The 27,990-nt window shown below is 42.6% G+C and overlaps 2 protein-coding genes across 2 annotated transcripts; one reads left to right on the forward strand and one right to left on the reverse strand.

Annotated features, from left to right (window-relative positions):
- Positions 1–4,772: 4,772 nt before the first annotated feature.
- On the forward strand, positions 4,773–9,309 carry fam151a (family with sequence similarity 151 member A). The gene is made up of 8 exons (XM_063218981.1): positions 4,773–5,026; positions 5,488–5,637; positions 6,237–6,386; positions 6,598–6,760; positions 6,948–7,172; positions 7,429–7,565; positions 7,659–7,793; positions 8,241–9,309. The coding sequence occupies exons 1-8, from the start codon at positions 4,828–4,830 to the stop codon at positions 8,906–8,908; spliced, it is 1,827 nt and encodes a 608-aa protein (XP_063075051.1). The 5' UTR covers positions 4,773–4,827; the 3' UTR covers positions 8,909–9,309.
- A 5-nt stretch (positions 9,310–9,314) lies between these two features.
- On the reverse strand, positions 9,315–27,753 carry acot11a (acyl-CoA thioesterase 11a). Its single transcript, XM_063218983.1, has 17 exons — positions 27,423–27,753; positions 26,753–26,972; positions 26,066–26,135; positions 24,064–24,124; positions 23,536–23,637; positions 23,092–23,239; positions 21,798–21,954; positions 20,513–20,632; positions 19,892–20,030; positions 19,681–19,736; positions 14,529–14,595; positions 14,201–14,284; positions 13,671–13,804; positions 12,690–12,821; positions 11,968–12,094; positions 11,049–11,213; positions 9,315–9,745 (listed from the first exon to the last, which is right to left on the reverse strand). Exons 2-16 carry the CDS (start codon positions 26,934–26,936, stop codon positions 11,049–11,051), a joined length of 1,746 nt encoding a protein of 581 aa, XP_063075053.1. The 5' UTR covers positions 26,937–26,972; positions 27,423–27,753; the 3' UTR covers positions 9,315–9,745.
- Positions 27,754–27,990: the final 237 nt, after the last annotated feature.

Consider the following 27,990-nt stretch of genomic DNA (forward strand, 5'->3'; position numbering starts at 1 on the left):
TTTGAGCGTAGCAACTAGTCAGGTCAAGAGCAGTGCAAGAACTTTCTGAGTTCCCGAAAATACGGGAACTCCTCCCACTTTGTCGGTAAGCAACCAACCATAAGCAAATCAACGGAGGCGAGTCAACCATGCTGTTTGGGAAATGTTAATTGCTATGCTCTTGGTCAGACCAAGTCTCGAAGAGATTTGAATATCTATGATAATCAGGCTACTAACTAGTAGCAGTCACAGTAATGCCTGTTGGGTCTCCCCTCCTTCTGTCTCCCCTTGCCCTAATCCACCTGTCTCCCAACTTACTTTGGGTACCACTGCACCACCTACTGTAAATGGTCTGCCAAACACCTGCTAGAAACAAGGTGATTCCAAACAGTGCTGTCTCTCCTCACATGCATAACCACTGCCACATATATTTGGGGTAAAATAACCATAGAAAAGTAATACTTTGTTTGTATAGCTGTTTTTGTTCAATGGATTGTTTCAATAAAAGTTGCCAAAAAAGTTACCACATTCCTAGATAGTGTTCTGTTTGTGTGATATCTACCCTCTCTATGCACAGTAAGAACGTGTTCTCCACATTTTCATGACGTGGAAAGAGGACATTTACCTCCTTACACATCTATAGAATTGGACACACCCCACAAAATGTGCTTCTCATGACATGCTTTTTTTATATCGTGTTTTTATGCTACATGCATACAGTCAAAGAAAAGGCTTTACTCAGGGCCCAGTGAGCAACACTGACTGGGAACTAGCATCTGTGCTGCTCCCTCTTCCACATCCTCTCCGCTCTCATCCACACGGCACTTGGGAAGCGCAGCTCTGCGGCTGGGAGCGTTTCTCATCAACGGGGGATGCGCGTCCTGTGCTCCACATTCCTTGACCGCCAGTTCCAGCCACAGCTGTCCAGTTGGTCCGCCACCAATTGTGGCCCATTAGCACAGAGCTCAGAGCACAGTGGCCGTGGGGATCATATTCTTCAGGCAAAATAACCCTCTAATGCAGATGTCCAACCTACATTCACTAACGTGCAGCACACATGCATGCACACATGCACACGCACGCACGCACACACGCACGCACGCACGCACGCACGCACGCACGCACGCACGCACGCACGCACGCACGCACGCACCCCAACCTATCTTTGTGGGGCACTCATGGGGCTGTTCCTGCCTGTGGAAATGTTTTGAGGAAATGTTTTTACATTTTTACTTTCGCCAGTAAAAACAAAACTACCCCAGAAAAAGGAGTCAAAACATGTGTGGTCCAGGACTTGGGCCACATATGGGGCGAGGGCCCCAAGCATGTGGTTGTACTCCAGTAGCAGTGGTAGATTGGTGATTGGGAGATTAGTGGAGAGAGGGTAGATTGGTGTAGTACACACACACACACACACACACACACACACACACACACACACACACACACACACACACACACACACACACACACACACACACACACACACACACACATGCAAACACACAGACAGACAGACAGATATACACACACATACACGCACACCCACGCACACACACACACACACACACACACACACACACACACACACACACACACACACACACGGCATATCAGCGCACCTGCAGGCAAGGCACAAATACTTTGGCCTACACCAGTTATCCTTTAAACCTTGGGTCATTTCTGACTTGTATGCAGAGACAGAAGGAGGATTTTTAGAGGATGCTGCTTTCTGTTATCCATGACTCTGCACTGTCATGCACTGGTCATGACATTATTTTGTGTGTGTGCGTGCGTGCGTGCGTGCGTGCGTGCGTGAGTGCGTGCGAGAGAGAGAGAAGGGGGGGGGCGGCATTGTAGCTATTGCAGAGACACTGAAAGGTTGTCCTCCACAGGTCCTCTAATGTTGAAGTTGGGGGAGGTGGGCCAGCATGATCCCCTGCTTTTGACATTGTCCGACTTTGCTTTCTGCTCAGCTGGACCCCTGACTGACTGAAGTATCTTTGATGGTATTGATTTTTTCATTTTTACGGGTCCTGCCATTGTGGTCTGGAAGGATGCTGGAGGACTGACCTCTGCCTTAGATGGGGGCATATATAACAAAAGAAACATAATGTGCCTGAAAATGGAGAATAAATAGTATCACAGCTAATGAAAGCATGAACCTACAAATATTTCTTAAATTTCTTAAATTGTATGCGTTGGCACTGGATCTCATGTCTGAAGATTCAAATTTATCCTGGAGAGGTATCCTCATTAGCGCAGACTGTAAAAGTTGCAAAGTGTCAGGTGTCTTTGGTTAATAACTTAACTTGTTTAGACACTTGTGCTATTTTATGGAGGTCAGTGTGATTCCAGTTTCAATTGCCACCAGAGTACAGACTCCAACTTGCTAGTGGGCTCACATAAACTGAAATTGACCAGCAGATGGCGTTCTCCTCATACACACGACAGATTTATTTTTATTTATTTTTTAAACTGCAGTGTGGAGGTTCTGCATCACTGTTTTTTCTCGCCCGAAAATACTTAACTGGTCAATTTGGCAACCGTCATAACATGGCAAGCCCTCTCTGTCTCAATTTAGCTGCCATGCTTGCATCCTGCCTCTGGCCTGTCCTTCTCCGGCTTCTGCTGGAAGCAGAGGACTCGCAGGGGGATGCCCTTTATCCGGTTAAACGGCAGGTCGCAGGTGGCCCATATCATCACAACACAGCATCCCCTGCGGCCATCAATGCACGCACAGACAATCCAATCAGTTGGGCAGGGCTCGGGTGGCCAGGGAGGAAGTGGAGCGGGGCGAGGGCGAGGGCGAGGACGAGGGTGAGGGCTGGTGCCGTGCCGACAGCTCTGCCTGGCTTTCATCTCCATCACCCCTCTCTGCATCTGCATCAAGCACAGCCACAGGATTAGCTGGCTGCTGACCTACCCAAGGCATCAGCCCAGGGGGCTGAGAGGCCGCGCACAGAACAAGTGCATGCTTTTATGGTGTGCGTGCCTGCATCCACTGCTACCGTAAGTGATTATTTTATTTTGCCCAATAATCAGAGGTGGAAAGAGTACTAAAATATTGTACTCAAGTACAAGCACTGTTACTCTGTTGAAAATATACTCAAGTACGAGTAAATTTACCAGTCAAAAAATCTACTCAAGTAAAAAGTAAATAATTTAAAATGTACTGTGAGTTAAAGTAAAAAGTTACTTTTTAACAATCAGCATCTTCTGCCTCTAGATGTGCAAGGGGTGCACTGGGTTAGAGGAAGAACAGCTAATGTTGATCTCCTGTGAGTTAAGTGAATCTCCATTGTCAGCCTCCATATCAGCCATCATCGTTTGAGTGAGAGGTCGCACGAGCCAACTCTTTATAAACTAGGCTAGAATTCTAGTTTTTTGGGTTTTTTTTACTCAGTAACGCTTGTGCTGTAAAATGTACCGAAGTACATTACTCGAAAGAAAATGTACTCAAGTAAAAGTAAAATTACACATTTTAAAAAGTAGTTTAAAAAGTACAAGTACACAAAAACGCTACTCAATTACAGTAGCGCGAGTAAAGTAATTAGTTACTTTCCACCTCTGCCAATAATATATCCTCTTGTTGAGTAATGTTGGGCCAAGCTTTCACAGACCAATGTACAAAAGGCAGGATAGTGAAACGATAGTAAACAACCTCAAATGTGTGCCCTTTAGTCTGTTTCACATAAACTACTGTACTTTGTTTTTTGTGCTCCTTAAAGTAATTTCCATATTGACCTATCGCCTTGTACATTATTGGATATATGCCATCTTGTCTGTACCAGGATGATTATTGTATAACACCACACAAGAGCATGGTTGATGGTTTGGATACTGTAAGTCAGCTTCCAATCCTAAACTTGGAAAATTCCTATCACTTTACGACAAGACATTATATTGTATTATTATATACACCATGATCAGTTTAACACATTATTATTATCTTAATGCTTTGTAATCATTTTCTCGAGAGGGTGCACACACACACACACTCTCTCACACACACACACACACACACACACACACACACACACACACACACACACACACACACACACACACACACACACACACACACACACACACACACACACACACACACACACACACACACACACACATGAGGATGACACTGACAAGTCTGTTATTGTCACAAAGACTGAACAGGGAGGGCACCATCCTCTGCTTACCCTTTCAAGTGGCTTTGTATGCTCTTTATTTGTACACATCAAGCCGAGCAGACAACTGACTAAAAGGTCACAAATACTTCACAGCAGTTTCAGAGAACCTTTTCTGACAGGCTGCATACCTTCCGAGGCAGATACCTGGGACTAAGTTACTGCTTCCATTCCTCTCTGTTAATGCTCAACTTTTACACATATCTTGCACAGATTGATTAAACATTGTCGCAGCTGTAAAAACGGGACTTATCAAAAACTAATGTTTGGGCCCAAAAATGAACATATGAATGTTCTTGTTCTGCCGGCTCCCTTGCACTGATCTTAGTACTAGAAACAGTGTTATGCAAGACTATAAGTTAGCAGTTCGGTCAATGATTAAGTCCTGGTGGAAACAAACTGCTGGCTCCCCCAGAATAACCCCCATCTTCGAAGCCATTGCTGCCAAGCCAGATAGCAGAACCACAAAGAACACACTGCGCTATCTCTTGCGTTATCCACATGGTGATTCAAATGATAAGGCATAGTAAGAGACACAGCAGCACACATGATTGGGTCCCCGACACTGACACTTACACACACTTCTCTTTCAGTCCTGCACTGACTTTCTCAGACTGTGTTAGGCACAGCTCTGTTTAGGCTTCGGCCATTCCCAAGAGTCATGGAAAACAATGCCCGAGAAGAAGTGGGCAAAGGCAAGATGGAGGATGAGGACAGGGAGAGCAGTCGGTCTAGCAGTGGGTCTAGCAAAGGGCGAAAGCTCTCTCGGGAGTCTGTGATTATGCTGTCTGTTGCTGGGGGACTAGTGTTGCTGCTGTTGGTCATTGCCATTCCTGCCATTGTTCTTACCCAATCTTCAGGTACAGTACAATACTTTAAATTACATTTTAGAATGACTTAAAATCATATTTTAAGGTCTTGGAATGATCAGCTTAATGTACAAGTGTAAATGAAGACCTTGTGACACTGTATGGTTCACACAGTGTAACAAACGATAGGAATCAATGTACTACAGCAGTGATTCTCAAACTGTGGGCCGGGGCCCACTGGTGGGCCCTGAAGGTATTCCAAGTGGGCCTTGAAATCATTTTCTAAAAATCAATATCATACTTTTCTGTGAGTTGCAATTGATTTATTTGGATTTTATATGGGTTTTATTGTTTATTGGGTCAGAGGTGGGACCCGATCCTCCTGGACCCGGACCCCTGTACTACAGTATACTAAGGGAAAGTGTTACGTTACTTTCCAATACAAACACAACAACATGGCTTTATCATTATCAGTCATTCTAAGTTCATTGATTGGTGTGCTGCACTTGCAGGGTCGTCTCCTGTCAAGGTCCCCTTCCCCCCTGATGCGGACATGTTGGACTTCCTGATGGGAAATGGGAAAATACAAGACAAGGACGGCCTGTACGCCACCTGGTACCACTCTGCCAATAACAAATCCCAGCTTGATGAAGCCCTAAAAAGTGAGTTTACTACTTTGTACTAACTTTGTTCCTCCCTGCAACATGTGTGATTTTTCTGGAGCTGGACGTGTCCCTCAGTGCAACGACAGCAACTTCAGTGTGTTGATATTTGTAGTATCCACACTCAAATCGATTATTCTCTTTAGCTGTAGAGGTTCGGCATAGTTTTGTTTGTTTGTTTGTTCAAGGTGCATGGAGTGCTCATAAACACAGCGTTGCCTAAAACACTCATCCCACTCCCACCCCGTAGCTCTGCTTTTATCATCCCACAATTCCCAAATCCTTAGAGGCACATACTAAAAGACCAGACATCATAATATTCCTTTGGGGTTGTTTCATCGCCTGGTGTTATTTCCTTAATTCCAAAATCTAGGTTTTATGTTTATTTAATAACTTTTCTATTTATTTATTTATTTTTATTATTATTATTTTACCTTATGTTTTATAATGTTTTAAATGTTTTTTGACTCTTATTTATTTCCTTCTTTCTTCCCTGTTTCCTTTCATTTAACTTTGTGAAGCACATTGAGTTGCACCTGTGTATGAAATGCGCTATATAAATAAACTTGCCTTGCCTTGCCATGCCTTGCCTTGCCTAGGTTCGGTCATGGTGCTGGAGGCTGATGTGCAAGTTGAAGGCTATGGCACCGCAAACCAGACCACCATTCCCATTATGGCGCATCCACCTGATGTGTTCAGTGACAACACCTTACAAGAGTGGATAGACAGAGTCCTTGAATCAGATAAAGGTAAGAAGGCTAGGAAATGATGGTCCTGTTTTAAGAAAAATATTCATTCAACTGATGTGATTTTCCTATTAGTGTGTTATGGCAGCTGTCTAATGTTTGAATGTAACATTTTTTATTAAGGCTTTCGTCTGATTTTGTCTCTTGTATTAGCAGTCTACTAGGACACGAACGTGAGCCTGGCATAATACCCTATGTCTGATTCAATTTACAGGTATCAAACTGGACTTTAAAAGTATTGAAGCAGTAGAGCCATCTCTTCAGATACTGAGAGCCAAAAATCAAACAGCACACATTAACCGGCCTGTGTGGCTGAACGCAGACATCATTCATGGGCCTGGGGTTCCTACGTTTATCCCAGTGGTGGATGGTGCAAGGTAATACTAACTTTGCTTTTGTTATTTTTTTATATAAATAAGGACACTTGTTTATTGCTCTACCAGTACATGTATATTCCATTTTTACAGTGCATTCACCATACTTGTTTTGTTCTCATGTTGAACAATTCAGATATATAGAAACATGCTCTAAAATCAGTTTTTTCATGAACTCTCCTCTGCAAAGGTTCATCCAACTAATTCAGCAGACATTTCCGGAGGTTACCATCTCACCGGGATGGAAGGTTTTGTTTGTGCCACAGTTTCCCAACGTTACATACTCAGAAGCCATGATGACGGAAATGTTTGATGCCATTCGTAACGTTCCACAGAAAATAACCTTCCCTATCCATGCTCTTATGGCTAAGAATGGCTGGCCATATATCAGTTGGCTGCTTAGCCAGTCACCCAGGTAACACCAGTCTTCTTCATTTATGTAATCTTTACATAATTAAAGAGTTTATAGGTTTTAACTGCCCGTCACTGGTATTATCTTGGCAATGTCTCTTCTTTTTACATACATTTTTTATTTTATTTTTGGGAGGCTGACCTCCAAACAGACAAATTAAAGCGTAAAGTTCTTATTACCTAATTAAAAACATGATAATTAAGATATGGAAAGCACAAATTCTACAATTTTTGTTTTTGTTTTTTTTGTTTTGGTGTAGGTTCAGCTTGACACTATGGCAAGGAAAACAAAATCCAACACTGGAGGACCTCTTGTTCATCCGAGATAACAGCCATCCAGAACGTGTCTACTACGACATATATGAACCAGTGCTCTCACAGTTTAAAGAGGCAGTAGGTATGTCTCATCAACATTAGGATGTTTTTATTATTATTCTGAGGCGCCATTTCTTTCAGCCTCACTGAGAATGATACACTCTTTTTTTTACAGAACAGAGGAACCGAGCGAGGCGTTTCTACCCTGGAGGAGATCTGATCGACTACTTCAAACCAACGGATGACCGTGGATTGGACATCCAATGGAAAACTGTTACAAGCAGACAGTTCCTGGAGTCTTTACTTAAAGGTGAGGCACATTGATATTTCCATATTTTGGCTTTTGGCTAAGTTAATGTGGTGTACGTACGCACATACTCCAGATATTTCATTGGATAAGAGTTGAATTTACAATGTTAGTTCACACGTCAGTGTTTCATTACAACATCACCGCTTGGCTAGCCTGGGAACTCCCATACTGCCTTTAGTTCTACACAATCGTTTCGATCTGAAAGATTGTGATTAGGTCTGGTGTTAACCAGGCAACCACTTGGCCCTACCGTGGTCTAACGGTAGGGCACTCGTTCCCTATGCGGCCGACCTGGGTTGGATTCCCGGCCCGGGTCCTTTGCCGGTCCTTCCCCTTCTCTCTCTCCCCACTCGCTTCCTGTCACTATCTTCACTATACTGTCATGAATAAAGTCAAAAAGACCAAAAAAATATCTAAAAAAAAAAGAACATCACCGCTTTGTTTCAGACAGCAGTGGTGGGATGCTGGTCATCCCAGTGGTGTCCAGCGCAGGCCTCCCCAAGTCCCCAGTGGTGCACAGCTCGGAGGAGGCAGAGGAGCTGCCTCTTGAGGAGTGCCTGGACCTGATCTTGGCCTCCCCTAAACCCTGGGGCCTTTACCTGAGGGTGAAGTCCCCAAGCCAGCTGGCCCCTTCCCTGCAACTGCTCAGTGGCGCATACGACCAGAACCGTCTGTACCACCCCGTCTGGATCAACATGGAGGTGTCACACGGAGCTTTCCAGACTCCCGGCTACATCAGCGGGGAAGAGTTTCTGGGCACGGTCAAGACCATGTTTCCCTGCGTCACCCTGGCTCCGTCATGGCCCAAGGAGGCTCTGACACAAGGCTACACTCCAGCCGCGGTGGACAATATGCTGCAGCTGGTCAGGGGTGTGAAGCAAGACGTATCTCTGCAGCTGAGAGCTGAACCCCTGGCAAAGTCTGATGAAGGCCTACAGCATTTACAGGCTGATGAGAACAGGTACTCTCTCATGGTGGAAATGGATCCTGAGACAGACCCAAGAACATGCCTTCAGAATATCATGTCTCTTCGTCAAAGGGGTGGACACAGAATCTTCATTAATGCACCTACAGACTATGTGTCTGAGCTGTCATTGAAAGTTGAAAATTTTTAGAACTCCCCAATATGACTTCACCTTCTATTAAAAAAAAAACATTCATAGGATTTAAATGACATGAGTTACATGTCAAGAAAAGTGCAAAAGTAAAGCCTATGATCAATTTTTACGTATTTGCTAATTTATTACAGTGTTAATACCATTTAGTTATGCTCAAGACAAAAGTTGTTTCACTGTCTGAATTTTGCCCCTGAAATGCATATTCAATAAGCCCAATTCAATCATGATGCAGTTGCAGTACCCCAAAAGGTACAGGTATTACACTGTGTTAAACAATCGGTAATCGCTGTGCTACTGCTTCTAGTTTGGTGGTAAATTGTGGTGTTTACATCAATAACGTTACTTCATATATTTGCATCAGTTGATCTTTACAGTGACTGTGTACTCAAAGATGATGCAGAATTAATTGTCTAGGAAGTCTTTATGGCAGCAGTCATTGCTTTATTTACAAAATACTCTTGAATTTGCAGTCTCACAATCCAATCCAATCCAATCCAATGCCAAGAAAGGAACACTGTGTAAACATGATGAATTTCTCCCAAGTCATTGTTAATAATACAAAGACTGAAATGTACCTTGTTCTGACATTAATACAAAAAACAGATCCATATGTAAACAAATTTCCATACCTCTATTTATGCTGTTTGAATCATTTAGGCTCAGGCATACATTTCATAACATTTGTCAGTACAAAATTCCTAATAAAAACTATTAAAATCACACTTGACTGCTGTGTGAATGACATACACTGGCCAATCAAAATACAGAAAACAACAACAAAAAAACAGTGTTTCTTACATTTGGACAACGCTGGCTGACTGACGCTCCAAAGTACTAAGATGAAGTGAAACATTAGGTGCATTTACATCAATAATCCAATTATGATTTATATATTTGGTTTATATAAGTGTTCTTGTCATAACCCATACATTGGCAGTAATGGGTTCATGAGAAATCCAGTTTACACAGATAGGTTTTTTTTTGCTAAGAAACTAGTTTAGAGTCACACGTGAAGGGAATACCTGCAATGGAGTGACTCATTAAGCAGTCACTTCAAATTATGTAAACAGCAATAAAAGATTTAATCCAGTAATCTCTTTATTGCCAGCAATTGGTTTATACTGCAACCATATTAACGTGCTCATTGACATATACTTTCTATACTTACATCCTGTCAATATTCAGTCTGAATTCATGATTGTTTAATTTATTATCACCCCATTTAGGAGCACAAGACTTGTTTTGTATGTGGATGGGCCACTCTGGTTAATGAAACACCTGACGCTTTCAGTTGAACTCATTAAAGTGTTGTTTTGTGATGAAATTGAGATGTTATGTTTCCAGTCATGAACAGATAAATAAATCTAAAGCAACACAGAAAAATCTCCTTTACAGTCCCCCTACAGGTTGGAAGTGGAATTATTTCTCATTTCAACAAGTGTGAGACAGCCAACTCCTCTGAACGTGCTAACTGTACGGACAGACAGCCGGCATGGAAGGCGTGGAAAGCGGCGGAACAGAAATAATTGACATTGTACGGAAGAACAAGCAGGGCAATCAAAAGCTGCAAAAGCGTTTCTAGCACCGAGGCCGTCAAAAGCGTCAAAAAAAAATATTTGAACTTCAGCTAAACATATGTTATGAGTCCGTCGTCAGCCGGTGGCAGCCGATGGAATGTTCACGTTTTTCTAAACACGGGCTTCACTTGATTGCTCTCTCTTTTCCGCGTTCATCGCCCCTGATCTGTGCTTTCCAGGCAGGACTCAGCAGCGTTTTAGCTCTTTCAAAGCCGGCTGTCTGTCTGCACAGTAAAGACGAGCAGGAAAGCTACGAGTCCAAACCACTTTATCCAGAACAAATCTGGGGTGAATTTCTCAAAACCAAAGTTGCTAACTACATTAGCTACTTTGCTGTTTTCAATGCATTTTCCCATTGGCAACTACCGAAGTTGGTAACAGGCTAACAACCTCTCTTTTGAGAAACTCACCCCTGAAAACTTAGTGTTGCTTTAACAATTCCCTTTACCATATGCACCACTCGTCTAGCTAAAATAAACCTAAAATATATTTTAAAAATAAAATAAAATTATATATAAATAAAAATAAATCTAAAATGGAAGAATGAAGTGCGTCTGTACTCAAAGTGCAGTGGAGGCCACTGTGCGTGGCACGGCATCAGTCTTGTGCTCCAGCAGGAAGCGGCTGCAGTTGCAGAAGCTGGAGTAGAAGCTGGAGGAGAGGCCTGCGATGTCCGTGGAGATGTAGGGCAGCACCTCAGCACTGGCCTGGTTGTAGTAGGAGATCTACAGCAGCAGAGAAGAGGTCCAGATGGACATTGGTCACTCATTTAAAAAAAAAAATGTTATGCCTTTATTATGACAGGACAGTCGAAGAGAGGCAGGTAATTCGCAGGGGGGGGGGGAAGAGAGAGAGAGAGAGAGAGAGAGAGAGAGAGAATGAGAGAGAGAGAGAGAAAGAGAGAGACGGGGAGGGCTTGGCAAATGACCTCGGGCCGGAATCGAACCCGGGTCGCTGGTATAACAGCAGAGTGTCCAGCTGATTGACCCATGGCTGGACCCACCCAAAGCAGTTTCGGTTGATCAATTGCCACCATTGTGCCAACATTGTGCAACCATTGTCAACAGCCACCACTGTAGTCTTATGCTGTGTTCAGACCAGGAGCGAACTACGCTGCCCGGTAGCGGTGGTAGCAGAAGCAGATTCGCCTTGCATTCGCTGTATTCGCTCTGGACGCGACATTGACATGTTTGATTTACAGTAGCTAATCACATAACGACTCTGGCTTGACAGCCTGGGACATTTTACCAATTGGTAGCTTTTTATCGTTAAAATTCGCGCTGGTCACTCAGGGAGCTTCGCTCCTGGCGAATTCGCTCTGGTAGCGCTGGTCGCGCACCCCCGATAGAGGAATAATGACTTCTGTTGCTCCGTTCTCGTTGGTCGCTCCTGGTCTGAACAACAAGGCATAATAGTACATGAGGATTACAATGATTGGAGATAACTGAATACATTACACTTGTGAAGACTCCCACTCACCTTAGCAGTGCTGTTGGAGACCTCGTATATGGTGAAGCCGGCACACAGCACTTCTCCCCTGTTGACGTCCTGGGTGGGCGCATGAGTGGGCAGCGTGACAGAGCGCAGAGCAACAACATACGGATCCCTGGCAACCATCAACAAAGCAAATTTGATTTGATTTGATTTGATTCTTTAATGTCCACAGGTGTGGTAACTTGTCTTCAGTTTCACCATTGTAAAAGACATACAGTTACACATTACACATTCAAAGACATTACACATTTAAGACACCCCATTCCACGCAAGAACAGTCCGGGAAACCACTCCAGTAAATGGATGAATAAATAGGTGAGATCTAACAATGTAAGAAAATAAAATAAGATATTACAAGGAATAGCAAGTAAATAAATAGGTAACCATACCACACACACTCTCTTTCTTCAGGCCACTGAGAGTGAATCAAGGTAACGATTACATGACATGCGATTCTGCAGTCTCACCAGAGAGAGTAGAGAGAGGGAGGTTCCATTGGCCCATTGTTTCTGGGTTCTATTATTGCAAGGGGGAGGGGGGGGAAATCCCCATTTAGGCAGACCTAGGCAGACCTAAGGACTGTTCTATTCAATGCTAGGAGTATTATGACACGCCCCTTTAGGCAGACCGGAACCTGATCATGTTAGGTGCCAATAGCAACCTATTACATTGGCATATCTCTATACTTAAAGAATCTCTGGTCTCACCCTTGATCACACGGTGGCCTCCTGGACGCCAGCAGGATGAAGTCCTGAACCTTACCGACCTCACCGACAGACGGGGTGACCACGCGATAGATCCTGTCGTCATCATCGACCTCAGTAATCAAGTCACAAGAGCTTCAGAGAGCGGAAGAACAAGAAAAGAAACATCAGATAAAGAGATTAATGTTGATGATGACTTTGACACTGGTATTTAGTAAGCCAATGCACAATGTTATAGCACTGATAAATGTTACATTTAAACCCAAAAGCTATTTCATATTTTCCATCCCTACATTAGATGGGTTTTTCCTTCAATTTTTTGGTGAAAACCCGATATCGTTATCACTCAAGTTAGCTTCAACTTCATGCGACAAGGGGGAAAGTAGCATAATGTAATGATGATGACCCAAAGGGATATTGTATTTTCCTCAATATCAAATAATCTTAGTGAAATACTGTATATTGATGACCAGCTTGCTATCTTTTTGATACCAAAGGTTTTGTATAGCGGGAAGGAACAACATCCTTACTCTGAAGTAAGTATGGGCTCTCACAATAAAAACCACAGAACAGTCTCTACATAGATCTGGTGTGTTAGTGTTTCTATGCTAATTGACAAAAGTTGTATCCCTAAACCAGTGTTTCTTGAACTTTTTCAGACCGAGGACCACTTTGTCCCTCCAAAAAACGTTCAGGGACCACCTGTCAACTTAATTCATAGTTGACGGGTGCTAATTTGACACTGCTAATTCTCATGCAGATCATTTACTTTTTATTCACATTACAAGCATGTCTTATTGTGGTAAAAATAACACTTCAGTTATGTTTAGCTGTGTAATAATGTTACAAATATAGCCAACTGCTAGCTTGTCTTACAAAAGTAGAAATCCCCTCGCGGACCACTTGAGCTCTGTCGTGGACCAGCAATGGTCCCCGGACCACACTTTGAGAATCATTGCCCTAAACAAACTAGTGCTGCTTTACTTGTAGTACATGTCCCACTCCTGCCTGCGGCTGAGGTCAGACAGCAGGCGGAAGGCTGTGGCGGCGGGGACCTCCACCTCGGCTTCCACCCTGAAGCACAGGAAGTGGTCATCTTCCATGCTGTACTGCCTCACCTGGGGGACAACACACATCAAGCCCTTCATTACATTTAGCATCACAAGCACACTGAGAGTACTGTATTACATACTAATGTGCAAACTTTCTGGAAGATAAAGCGTTAATGTTGGCACTGCGTCATATTGCATTCATCTCTACTCCTCTCCATAAGAGGACTGCAAGTCATAACCTAGCATGTTAGAGTTCTTGCCATAGAACTATACAACCAAGATAAAGCGCTGTCCTCAGAACCCTCTACGAGTGTGAATGTTTTGGAAAATGAAAACTTTTTATGACGCCACAAGATCATGTCGCAGAGATCTATATCGCTGAACTCTGGATTGCTGATAACAGCCAATGGTTTAAAACTGAAGAAAAACTCAGTTATGCAATCTTGGACTCAAAAAACGAACCTGATTCTTCTCATGATTCAGGACCCAATTGTCTCTGGCTGCCAGCATCTTCAGGGCAAACACATTGTTGTAGCTCAGGTATACCTGCATAGACACATTCACACTGACACTCAATGACAGGCACACAATTGGCGATCAATTATCAGAACTAGATAAGGAATATTCAAGGTAAAGTAACTGTAACGTTAGCCAGCTCATAAAATCTGACCAAGGCCAGTCCTTGCACTAGTAGCAGTAAAGTACTTAAAAAGGAGACACAAACAGCACAGCTTTTTCTACTAGACCGCTTTCAGATTGTCAAAGCTTTCCCTTTTAACTCTAACAGTACCTGGTTACTGGGGTCCCAGGGGACAGACAATGGCATCTCGGTTTGCTTACAGGAGATGATGTATTTCCTGAAATAGGTCACAGAAAAGTCAGGGTTAAAGATGTGCTTGTGTTAAGATATTTAATGGGGTTTTTTTTTGCTTAAGGAATTCAATAGAATAGATTTATCTAGTTGCAGGGTGACTGAAAAACAAATATTGTGCCTGACAGTCAGTATAAACAGCAGAATGTGCTTGTAACAGTTAGCGAGGACACAGCCTAGAAAATCAAAGTACGGTTTCAAACACCCAAGTGCCAAGTTCACAGGGACAAAGTAAGATGCATAATTCAAGTATCAAGATTTAAGATTCTTTTTATTGGTCCCAAAGGAAATCTGTCTTGGACATACCCTACATAAAGTGTCATGCAATATTGGTTATTTTGGCCTGATGTCATCATACATCCGTAAAATTTAAGCATAGTATGCAGCGCACTACAAATGAATTCTTACATGATTGATTAAAGCCTGTATGCAATCATTAGTATGTTTTAAGGTCAAACTGGTTTGATTTTGTGAAAGCCATCCCTTCTGGTGTCTCTATGGCTCCCTCTTAAGGTGGAAACGTGACACTACAGCATGGTATTGCTGTCTGTGTTCTGTCTACTGTCTGCCAGGTAAATTTGTACACACTGCGTAGCCCTGCAAAAGCGACTGTAATACAATATAGGTGTTGTGGTTTTCAATAAAATAAACACCCCAGTAGCTGTCATGAGTGCTTAAATGTCTTCAATCAAATCCAAATCAACTACTGCAGACGTGGGCAAACTCAGGCCCGGGGGCCTCATGCGGCCCACTGAGCCATTTCATGTGGCCCCCAGAGCCTTTACAAGGAAGACAACTTTTAAATCCAAATTCAAAACGGTTACTCAACATTCTTAAAATGCTACCTAAAACATGAGTATTGCGAAATTTAGATTCATCCAAGTACATTTAATTACAGTACAATGTGCAGAAATAACACTGCTGCAAGTTATGTCAATGTAACTGATGTTTTATTATTGACACAGGCAAGTTGTCTGTGGCATCCGGCCCTTTGGTCAATATTCTAAAGCCAATGCGGCCCTCGGACCGAAACAATTGCCCACCCCTGGTCTACTGTCTGCCAGGTAAATTTGTACACACTGCATAGCCCTGCAAAAGCGACTGTAATACAATATAGGTGTTGTGGTTTTCAATAAAATGTCTTCAATTAAATCCAAATCAAGTTAAGAGGATAATGTGTAACTACAAGCTGTAAAATAGTCCTGAAACATAGTAGTGCAAATAAGACATTTTCCAAGTGAGTGAGTAGTAACGGTTGTCATGATACTGGGCATTGAAAGGGCTGTGGGCATAATCCCAGCATGAGCACATCTCCAAAGCTCAGCAAGAGGGATGAATCTGAAGATATATGAACCATTCATCGATAAATGACGGCCACTGTTATGTTTTAACCAGTTTCATTTATTCATGTGTGTTAGGGTGCATCAGATGCCCCCTATGAAAAGATATTGCCTTGGCCCTATAGTAAAAATGTTCTACACCCAGTAAAAACACACTGTGTAAAATATTTTGAAATTTGGATGAAGTCTACCGGGGCCACCAGCCCCATGAAAATAGAAAATAATGGTGATAGTCAGAATCTTGAAATAGAAATGGACATTTTGCTACATAAAGCTACCCAATAAAAACATATTGCCTCAGCTGTGTGATAAAAATGTTCTATGCACAGTAAAATCACTCTGTGTAAAATATGTTGAAATTTAGATGAATTCTACTGGGTCCACCAGGCCCATGAAAATACAACAGAATGGTGATGGTGATGGGCAACCTGGATTCCAAAGCTGAAGTCCAGTGCCACATATTCCAAATGACATACCTAGTTTTACCTTTCCAGTTAGGGTAATTGGACAGGTAAAACCAGGTACTTTGAAATCTGTGACACTGTATTGTAGCTTTTGAATCTAGGTTTCCCATTGTCTTAAAACAGAGGTGGACAAACCGTGTGACACATTTGCCCCAGCCAATATAATGAACCAGCTGATCCTAATTACCACTTAAGCCAGGTTGATGAGGTAATTAGTGAAATCACCTGTATTGGGAGCACAAACAGAAGGAATATCACTTGCACAGACTTCAGTCTCAGGACAGACTGATGGTCAAACTGCTATATTTAGGCAAAATTGCTGTTTTGCAACACAATATCAATTCCTTGCTGCCTTGGACCACTGCTAGTATCAAGCAAGAGATTGCAAAGCTGCATGACTGTTATATTTGTGTGTTTCACCTGTGGGCCTACAATTCATGGAGGAACATCTGTACTAAAGCTGTGAATGTTCCTTGGAATGACTAGGCTACAAGGCAGTCAATACAACTGTATTGAAGAGTGCCATTACTTCTTTATCCCATTGCCTGTGGTAGTATTTCACTTTACTCCATCAGGGCCTCGTTTCCCGATAACGATGGTTCTTAGCCTTACGTGTGTCGTTAACCAGTGATCCTACGAATGTTCTTAGATTTCCTACGACTGTTTCCCAAAGACACTCGTACATGAACGCGCGTGCACAGCCTCTAAGATCATTCGTAGCGTCGCTCTTAAGGATCGCTGTCCACATATGTGGTGCTGAAGTGTACTCGGAGTGAACTGCGCCGTCATCTGCTGCTAAACCATTTACAAAATGTAAGGCGTGTGTCAGTATCAAAAGTTGTTTTCTATAAGGGTGGGACTACATTTGTAGCAGTTTGCAACTATCGACAGGAGTTATTGTTGGCAAATGAAATAAAATGCACACACACAATGAAATCATGCAAAACTGCCAACTGACGGCAATAATGAGCTACGCCGTTAAGACCCAGATAAAGCGCGTGCACTTGGCTACTGCAGCTTAATATTTAAGAAGACAAGTAGGCTAGGCCTAGTTGGAGTTCCAAATTGGGATGCGCAAAGTTACAACCTCAAGGCGTTCAAGGCTTGACAACTGTCGGGAGCACGTCAGCATGCTGTTATGAAAAACAATGTCCATCAAAATTGACACATCCCCTCGCTGCCTTTTTGTTATAGCTTAGCCTACTAGAGTCGGAATAGGGAGAGGAGCTTGGCACATGTGGTGAGCGGTGCGCAAAGTACCGCACGCTCAAGACTTTCACAACTGTGAGGACATTTTTGCACGGCAGTCTGCTGTTATTAAAACAAAAAATCTACACGAATCCCCATCGCTGCCTTTTTACCATTTTATCATTTTTGTCATAGCTTACCCTTCGCCTACAACTATCATGTATTTTCGGCGTCGCCTTCCCTTTCTTAGGCTACTTGAAAATGAAAGAGGGTGCAACAACTCGCTGACCATTTTTCTTCAAAAAATATAAAATAAATAAAGTTTCGGAAGTGGCCCTCCGACATCAACACTATTGTCTCTGGTTGCCGAAGAAGCCCCTTATTCATTTTGCCTTGTTCTTGTTCATGAAGCACCCACACAAATTATGATTGATCACAGTTTAATTATGCCCAGGTTTATCAAACACAGTCGAACTATTTTACTACCTGTAAAATATTTCCAAACACATTACTTTTATTTTATAGGCCTACACATCCACAATTAATGTTACCTTCTTATTTTCGTTGCAGTGTCAACTGTGCTGCCATGATATTTAGGCTACACTCCCGTCTTAAAACATCAACTTGAAGCGCAAGTTTCCTCTTTTCCTATGGGTGTCTCCACTGTGCCATGCCTCTCGCGTCTTAAAACAGCAATCTTATGCGCAGGTTTCTTCTTTTCCCTTCATATCCTGTGGGTGTCTCCACTGTGCCATGCCGCTACGATCAATCTTAGCGCGTTAAGACTACTCTAGACCACTCGTGGATTGCTCTTAGAGTTACGTGTCAACCTGCGATGGTTCTTTGCTAAGTTGGCTTTGGGAAACGCTCCGTGAGCTCTACGATGGTGTTACGTGTGAACTTAAGTAGCACGTAGCGTTAAGTAGTACTTAAGGCCCTTTCGGAAACGAGGCCCAGATGAGTACCATAACTTACCTGAGAGACCCCTGGCAATGGACTCTGGACCTGGTGATACCCATGACATACCTAGAAGTCACTTAAGTACAGGTTTTGGGAAGCCACTCTTTCCAACATCACATACAGTTGTATTGTATGTACTCTATTGAACTACTGCAGGGATTTCTTGAAAAAACATAAGTCATTCCAAGGAGCATTCACAGCTTTAGTACAGATGTTCCACCAGGTATTAACAGCTACCTGTACAATCCTCTAGGCCCACAGGTGAAACACACAAAAGTCATACAGCTTCGCAATATCTTGCTTGATACTAGCAGTGGGTCAGCTGGTTCATTATATTGGCTATATTTGGAATATGTGGCACTGGACTTTGGAATCCAGGTTGCCCATCACTATCACCATTGTTTTGTATTTTCATGGACCTGGTGGACCCAGTAGAATTAATCTAAATTTCAACACATTTTCCACAGAGTGATTTTACTGTGCATAGAACATTTTTTTATCACACAGCTGAGGCAATATGTTTTTATTGGGTAGCTTGATGCACAGAAATGTCCATTTCTATTCAGGGCTGGACTGGGGGTTAAATAGGGCCCGGGCGCTTTTGGATTTAAGGGGCCTCCCTCATTATTATTAGTGCCGGAGAACTGACTCACCGGTGGGCCCGGCACCCTCGTGGGCCCCTATTTTCAGTAATGTAAAAAATTTAAAAAATGGGGGCCCACGAGGGTGCGGGGCTCACCGGGAAATGCCCGCCATGCCAGATGGCCAGTCCAGCCCTGTTTCTATCCAAGATTTTGACTATCACCATTATTTTCTATTTTCATGGGGCTGGTGGCCCCGGTAGACTTCATCCAAATTTCAAAACATTTTACACAGTGTGTTTTTACTGGGTGTAGAACATTTTTACTATAGGGCTAAGGCAGTATCTTTTCATAGGGGGCATCTGATGCACCGTAATGTGTGTATATTTTACAACTCTTCCACCTGACCACCCGTTTTAAGCTACTATGAAAATGCTTTCACCTGATTGCTACAATGCCCACTTTACCACATCAAAAGACAGATGGCAACATCTCCTTCATTAAAGTGCATTCAGGGCAACTATGGCTGCTTGCTTACCGGTCAAGTCTGATCTTTTTCCTTGCAATGGCCTCCTGGTACCTCCTTTTCCCCTCCTACCGTGACAAAGACACAAATTATAAGTTTGTTATTAATATTTACAGCATTGATAAGAAGTATTAGATGAAGTCGATAAAGAACATTGAATAAAGTTTGACAGATGGCTTTGTGTGTAGTCCAGCACCTGGAACTTTGACCCTCTTCTCCTCACCTTCGGCTCGGGTCGTATCGGGGGCAGAGTCTGTGGCTTCCCTGCTTTATCCAGGACCTCAAAGGTCATGAAAGCACTGTTGATATGCCGAAGCGCTTCCTCGCCCTTATAAGCTTCCGCACACACACCCACCTCCATACTGTGGATCAAGGGGACAAGAAGGGCTCATAAGAAAAGCAAGAAGAGTATTATGTCAACCCACAAGGTATAACTGCAGAGAGTGTGAAACATGGTACTGTTGTAAGAGATTACATGCAATGTTTTCTGAACTGACAGCACTGAATCACCTGTTAACAGTGCAAATATTCACAATCTGGGTGTGCACTTCAACAGGAAATGCAATACTTCTTGCAAGAGCACTTTTTGGTCCATGTGCGCTCGGCTACTCTAAGGCAATAACATGCTGAAAATACATAACATTTTCGAACAGATTTCAGCCTTTCATTCAAGAGTGTGTCAAGTTCAGGAGCCATCACTAAAGAAAACAACACTCTGGCAGATTAAAATTGAGCTGAAATCACAAAGTGCGGCTTTGCATTGGCCATGCTTTAGTGCTCGAACAGAAGAGCTGAGTGGATACTCAAATGTATTTCCCAGTGAAAGAGGGAGAGCCACTCAAACCTGTGCATGAAGGTATTGTTGACAATGGCTCTCAGCACCAGCCGATCTCCAACACTGGAGGGCCCTCTAAAGTGGAACATGTCGATAGTCTTCAGCGTGGGATGGGCATTGCATAAACGACTACAGGAAAGAGAAGCAAAATGATGATGAAACAACCCCAGTGCGTCCTCTGTTTACATAATAGAGAATGACCAGAAAGGAAGGTAGCGTTCATTTGACTCTCGCCAGATGAATCTAGTTCCGCCAAAGCTCTATATTACATACACTTAGCTGACGCTTTCATTTATTCAAAGCGACTTACAGTTATTATTTGTCAGGGTATTAGTTACCGTCCCTGGAGCAATGTGGGGTTAGGTGCCATGCTCAAGGGCACTTCAGCCATGGATGGCGATGTAGGGAGAGGTCAAGGGGGATACGAACCTGCAACCCCTAGATTGAAAGACCAACTCTCTAACCACTAGGCCACGGCTGCCCCCTATATACAGTAGCATTCCACTGAGCTCCCAATGAGAGGTACTTGAAGAGAGCAGAAAGTGAATGGGCCAATTGGGAACGCAGCACAAACATTTTCATTGATGTGCCATAGAAGAGACGCGACTTTCGATTTATTTAACTTTTCATTTAGTCATTTATTCCAACTGTGTTGTCGTATCTACCGCATACTCATTCTTCGAAAGATATAACAGAGAGCGGTTCTCCTGCCAATCAGGTAAGATCCTGCCTTCTGAAATACCTTTTTCCGTGGAGGTAATCCCAGAGGGATGAGTGGAGCATAGGGAAATACAATAGATTCAGCTGGTGAGAGTAAGGTCAAGGTGGCATAGAGTCGCAACAACAACTGGAAAAACATCTACAAATACTAATTTCCACCAAGTGTGTGCAATATAGGACTTGTGTGCATGCTTATTGCTACTTGTGTTTGTACTGCTGTGAACAAACATAGCCAACTGTTCTTAATACAAATGGAATGGGAGAGGCAATCTTTTACAAATCAAACTGCAAATTATATCCAGTTCATGAAGGCAAAGGTCACTGGCTATGACTAATACTGAATAACACAGTCAGCCCCTGTGAGCAGTGGCTGTCTTTTGCATCAAGTGGTTTCGGATCAATCCAATTTTAAGTTAAGGAATTTTAGGATATATGAACTTGGGTTAACAATTATAACATTTTAATATAATGTCATTTTTTAACATGAATTCTCTTAACATTTTTGACACGGTTGTATGCTGCCTGTTTTAAACTTCCCATGCCTGAATTGAATTGTCTTCTTACATAAACTCACCTGGCTGCAATGGTAGCCACATTTTCCATCCAGGCCATGATTTGACCGCCAAAGGTGTTGACCTGGTGGTTGGCATGGGGGGGCAGCACCAGCTCAACACTCTCCACACGGCTCTTCTCTGCAGGGACAGCCTCCTGAAGGTCCTGGCTCTCTGCCCCTGGGAAAATCAAACACACACACACACACATACATGCACACGCGCGCACGCAGACGCACACGCACACATGCGCGCACGCGCACACGCACACACACGCACACACACGCAAACACACACACACACACACACACACACACACACACACACACATGCACGAACGGTGAGGACGGGACATGGAAAAAACACACTTGACTGGTGATCCAACAGAAAATCTGACTTAAAGTTCTTCAGTAGACATAATTACAATATACTATATCTCAGTATAAGCGAATGAGTTAGTGTTATGCATGTATTATGTAAATTCATATTGTTGTTACATGTTAATACATGAACATTGAGATAAACAAATGGGATCATGAAGGGTTACCATTGTTTTTCTCTGGACAATCACTAAAAACTTGTTTTTGCTCCATTCATCATGAATACTAATCAAACAATTGTTAGTAAAAAGTTTTCTTGTGGGTACAAGGATAGAAGTAATGACTATTACTATTACTATTACCCTTCTGAGACATGCGTGATACTGAAGACAATTTTGTATTTCATTCAGACAAATTACACTAAATGCATGACACTGCAATTCCATTGAGAAAGATGTAAGTGATGCAGACATCAGCTGAGACTGGGCATGACTAATGTCTAGGACAACAAAACCTGTCTAAAGGGCATAGACCCATGTCTGTACGCACACAGGAAACACTAAAGAGAACTGAAACTAATTTACACAATTACAACAGTCAGAAACATGCTGAATAATGGGGGCAGCCGTGGCCTAGTGGTTGGTGTTTCAATCTAGGGGTTTCAGGTTCGAATCCCTCCTGACCCCTCCCTACATTTCCATCCATGGCTGAAGTGCCCTTGAGCAAGGCACCTAACCCCACATTGCTCCAGAGTCTGTAACCAATACCCTGACAAATAATAACTGTAAGTCGCTTTGAATAAATTAAAGCGTCAGCTAAGTAAAATGTAATGTATGTAATGTAATGTATAATGAGTTATGTGTAACCCACCACCAAGTGTTCAAATACAATGTTTCTTTGTTTTCATTATTACAATTGTTGTCATCGTAGTAATTGCTACTATTGTTGCGGTCACTGATTTTATGAAGGGGGACTGTGATTTTGTCCTGGCACATACCCTCTGTGATCCCCTTTTGGAAGGACTCGTTGCTCAAAATGTCCTTCATAATATCATGATGGATGAGCCTCATTCTCCTCCGCTCCGCTGCAACGCTGTGTTCTGCCTGCTCCGCCTGAGTGCGGGGAACCAGCTGCTTCAGGTGCACCTTTTATGGCAAACACCCATGCCCAACAAGAGAGAGAGAGAGAGAGAGAGAGAGAGAGAGAGAGAGAGAGAGAGAGAGAGAGAGAGAGAGAGATACAGAGAGATACAGAGAGATACAGAGAGAGAGAGAGAGAGAGAGAGAGAGAGAGAGAGAGAGAGAGAGAGAGAGGAAGAAGAAGGTTGCATTTTGTTATTCAACTTCAATGTCCACTACATATATTTTCATTATATGACAAATAAACAGCCATCGGTGGGCATGAAGAATATAGCTCAACCAAAGCAATGAAACCTACTGACCTTTCCTCCCTCTGGATGTCTGGCCACAAATGTGGCATAGGCATTGCACACCTTCCAGCTGGATCCACTGAAGAGATCCTCACATGTCACCTCAATGCCAACCTGAAGACATCACACAGGCCCTTTAAACTTTTGCATGATGTTCCACACTATTAAAGCAATACTGTACCATTTTTGGAAAATAGGCCCAATTTTACACCTCCTCCCCTTGAGTTAAATGACTGAGTCCTGATTCAATATTATTTGCTAGCTTGGAGGTAAAATTTGCACAGTCAGACTCAGAGAATGGCTGGAACGTACAGGAGAAAGGTAAAACTCAATCATTTAACTCAAGGGGAGGTGTAAAATTAGCTTCTTTCAAAAAATGGCACTGTATCGTTTAAATGTTTTTCTAATCAAATCTTTACCAATTCATACCATGTATGATATAAGCTGTGTATGTCAATACATAGTCAAATCTGAAATAAAGTAAAGTAAAGCGTAAAGTGATTGCATGCATAAGTACAATAGACAGTATGTGAAACCTACCTCCATACTGGAGTTGAAAGCCCGATTCACCTTGGCCTTGATATTGACCACCTGTCCAACTCTTTTCAGAGCAATGAAAAAGAAGGTCATAAATACATTTCGAATTCACATTTTTCCTGTCTGATGGGATATTTCCTTAGGTTTTAATGGACTTCAGATTTTACTGAATAATTTCCCACTAACATGTACCACCATAAATCTCCTCGTGACATTTTGGAGGAGCACATCTGTTCCAGTCCATGTATGTTATATTGCTCTACCACTGGGTCCCTTCCACTTCCTATTTAATGAGCCTCTTCTTTTTACTGCAGTGACATCTTCTCTGATGAGGGAGAGGGACACCCCCAGGAATAAAAACAAACACTGCTATTTCAAATGGGCACGTCAACATCCACTATGGAATCAATGGAATAAGATTGTGGTTTGTCAGTTGAGCCCTCTGAGAACTTCCTCACACCTTGTAAAATCTTCAACAACATGTGCAGACACCGCAATTGTTGTACTCCCGAACTTTGCTTGGTGTTTCCTTAGGGTCTATTTTGTAACAAAGGTCAGTGGTGATTCATCTGGCCAAACTCACATATTAAATGATTTCTCAGAGGTGTGCTTATCGTACGTCTATCAATCAACTACATCTGTTTACAGTGCAACAATCATTCCATAACATAATCCATAACATATACATAGCATGTGCAGCAGCGACAAACAAAAATCCCCCCAACAGCCAATAAGCATTGTGTTAAAAACCCAATGACTATATCCCAAACTCATCAAAAGATAAAAAACAGAGGTAGTTTGCTTGGCCAGAGGGATTTGATTGCAACATTCTGTGCAGTGTCACAGGAAGTATGAGCATGAGCAAATCTGCGCTCACATGCATAAGAGCAAACACAACCTATTCCAAAAGAACCCATCGACATTGCAGGAGTTAAAATACAGTAAAACCTGCTGCTGATGCTGGCTGCCCAGATTCAGGTTTCATACCCTGCACGTCTTAATATGCTGAATATAGCATCTTGAGTGGGGAGCAACTTGCCCATCCTCTAGTTCTCATAACAGTATAGATATTTTCTTATTTGGATGATAGAGGTTAAGGATAAGACCTCTTCGTCTTGTAGATATTAAAGACCCATAAGATCACCAAGCTCAACATCTTCACACATAGCATTTTCAAATGCAGAGAGTCCATCTCATACATCTGAAACAATCATCCTGATTACTTAATATACATCTTAAATTCAAATGAAACTTTGGTAACGGTTTCTTAGCTTGGTAGGGCAAGGAAACTATTTTGCCTATATTATGAAGTCCTCGTGTCTCAAGTTGTGTGACAATTAGCTCTGTTATAATTGTTTGAATGTTGGTTGGTATCAAAGTTGACAATGAATGGACGACAGGCCATAGGTCTTTGACACCCTTTCAGAGTATGCACTTCAACACAACCGACTTGAGTGAATGGGATTTTTCCATGCTCTCATTTGTAGTTTTTAAACCAATTTTAGCCTGAGCCCTTTTGGGGAAAAGGTGCCCTCTCCCTATTAAAATCTAAATATCTCAGCCTCCGAAGCTTCATTCAGCACTAACATACCCACATTTTCCATGAAACAGGTCAAATCTCAAGAATTTGAATGCGTGTCGCTCCATAACACAATGGGTTAAACAGATTTCTGAACAATTTAAAGTAGCAAACACGCAACATTGAATTAAAAGGCAAAATAAAGACCTTTCCGTCAGTCCTAAAAGGAGGCTAAATTTTCCCGTTGGCATCCTCATACATTTGCACAAATCTGGCACCTTTATTTGACTTATTTGACATTAGTACGACATTATGATTAAATTCATTAGAGGGGTCCTAAAGTAGCAACTTGCAGAATTTCAAAATTTTGTCAGATCCATCATGACAATGGCTGCACTTAGCCATCCTAGTATTGCTTGGTTAGCCATCTACAATAACATAAGACTGGTGAAAGGGGTATGACAATTTATCTTGTGAGGTACTCACGCGATGGTACACTCAAAGTAGATGTCATCAACTGAGGCTGTGACACAGGGGCACCCAGCATGTCGTTCAGCTGTAACAGTACGATAAGGGAAAAAAACATTCTGTAAGGCATGCAAAACAGAAACACAACTGTTTACATGATGTACGGATCCAGATGCATATTATTGTGTGATCTCCTTGTTACATGCTGTTGAGTTGCATGTACATCGCTTTTCCTCACCCCACCCCATTGTCACCCCAGTTGCCGCCGGGGGAGTTCTGGTTTTCTGTCAATCTTTGAATTCTTGACCTTTGACCTAGTTACGGGACACACCCTAAACTCTTCCAAACCTGTGTAAACGCAAACAAAGCTCAGCTGTATCTTTGCATGAATTATGCTACACAAATTATTATAATTAGTGTTATTGCTGTACTAGCATAAAACATGCCCAGTCAAGGCCAATTTAGATGATGTGCCATGTGTTCCTCCCACTTCATTTGTGAATAGTTAATAGATTCAAGATTCAGGATTATTTATTTGTCACGTCTTCTTGTGCTCGCACATTGGTAGTGAAATTACATTTTGTGACTGCTCCCTTCTGTAATAATAATAATGATCATCACCATCATCAGATAATGATAATACAATAAATAAATAAATAAAATCCTCCTCCTTCTCATTTCAATTATTTCTCTGGTGGCACACACCTGACAAACAGGCTGTTGAATCCATCCACTTCAGCAACTGGCCTACGCTGAGCTCCTGGCAGTGGTTGGCGTGGCACGGCATCACTATCTGGCTCATCTTCACATCTGTTGGATTCCTGTACATCTCCCCTTCCTCCAGGGCGAGGTCGCGCAGTTTGTCCCGCGTGTTGTTTGCTGCAGACATCCTTACAAACCACTATTGAGCCGAAGTTCCAATGACCTGTGCATATGGGGACATGTGGCTGTTGTTTGTTTGCACATAAAATGTAGGCCTACAGGGCAGTCTGCGGGGGAGCGCGCGCGCACACGCGCGCACTAACAATTAAACAAAACACAGGCGCACACCATAGGAATGCGCGCTGCGCTCAAGCACTTTGTCCTTCCTTTACAACTACCATGACACTGGAAAGTTGTGAAATACCGGTAGCATGTGGTTTACATTTCCTCAATGTTACATTTCCTCAACTATTCCAAATGTAGGCTATAGCCTAGTCTACAAGACAAGCAACTGCAAAGCACTTTGTCTGCCGAAGGTGGTGGTAGTTAGATCGCACACAGGTGGTAGCCCATCTTGTAATAACCCATGGACTATGCAAGCTAAACTAAACATTGCAGTGAATGTGCATGCTCCGGTAAAGTTTGTCGGGGATACTGTGAAGAATCAACTTACAATCTTGTCCACCTTCCAAAAGCCACACCCGGATCAACGCTCAGCATGCCAGGGCGCATAGGTAACTGAAAACAATATCGGCGACACTGCACTTTGCTGTCGTTTCATTGCTTTCCGAAGCGGGAGAGAGCAAGTTCTAGTTCAAGTTTCTACAGCGAACAACTATAAAGAATCGATTCGTAAATGAAGATATGAGGTTTCAATTGGTCTACTCCTCTACCGAAAACAATAAAAACGTGAAGTCGTGAATGAAATAATATATTCCAAACCAGGCATTATTTGTGGTATACAGCATAGAATCTGCGCTGTTGCACTACAGAAAAGCACTGTCCAGAACTTGTCCAGATGCACAACATGTGTGTGGCTCTATTTGAGAATGGTAGTGACGCGGTGGGTCACGTGACTACATCAGCTGAGGCTACTACAGTAGGCACACAAACTTTGGAAACAAGTGACTACTGTCCATGAAATAATGTATTTGATGGACCAACGATTCACACTGAGATATAACTTATTCAGTATGTGTGTAAAAATGTACTAGGGTGATTCCGCCGAATCGGCACATAAG

This window comes from Engraulis encrasicolus, chromosome 16, assembly GCF_034702125.1.
Source record: "Engraulis encrasicolus isolate BLACKSEA-1 chromosome 16, IST_EnEncr_1.0, whole genome shotgun sequence".
Lineage (NCBI taxonomy): Eukaryota > Metazoa > Chordata > Actinopteri > Clupeiformes > Engraulidae > Engraulis > Engraulis encrasicolus.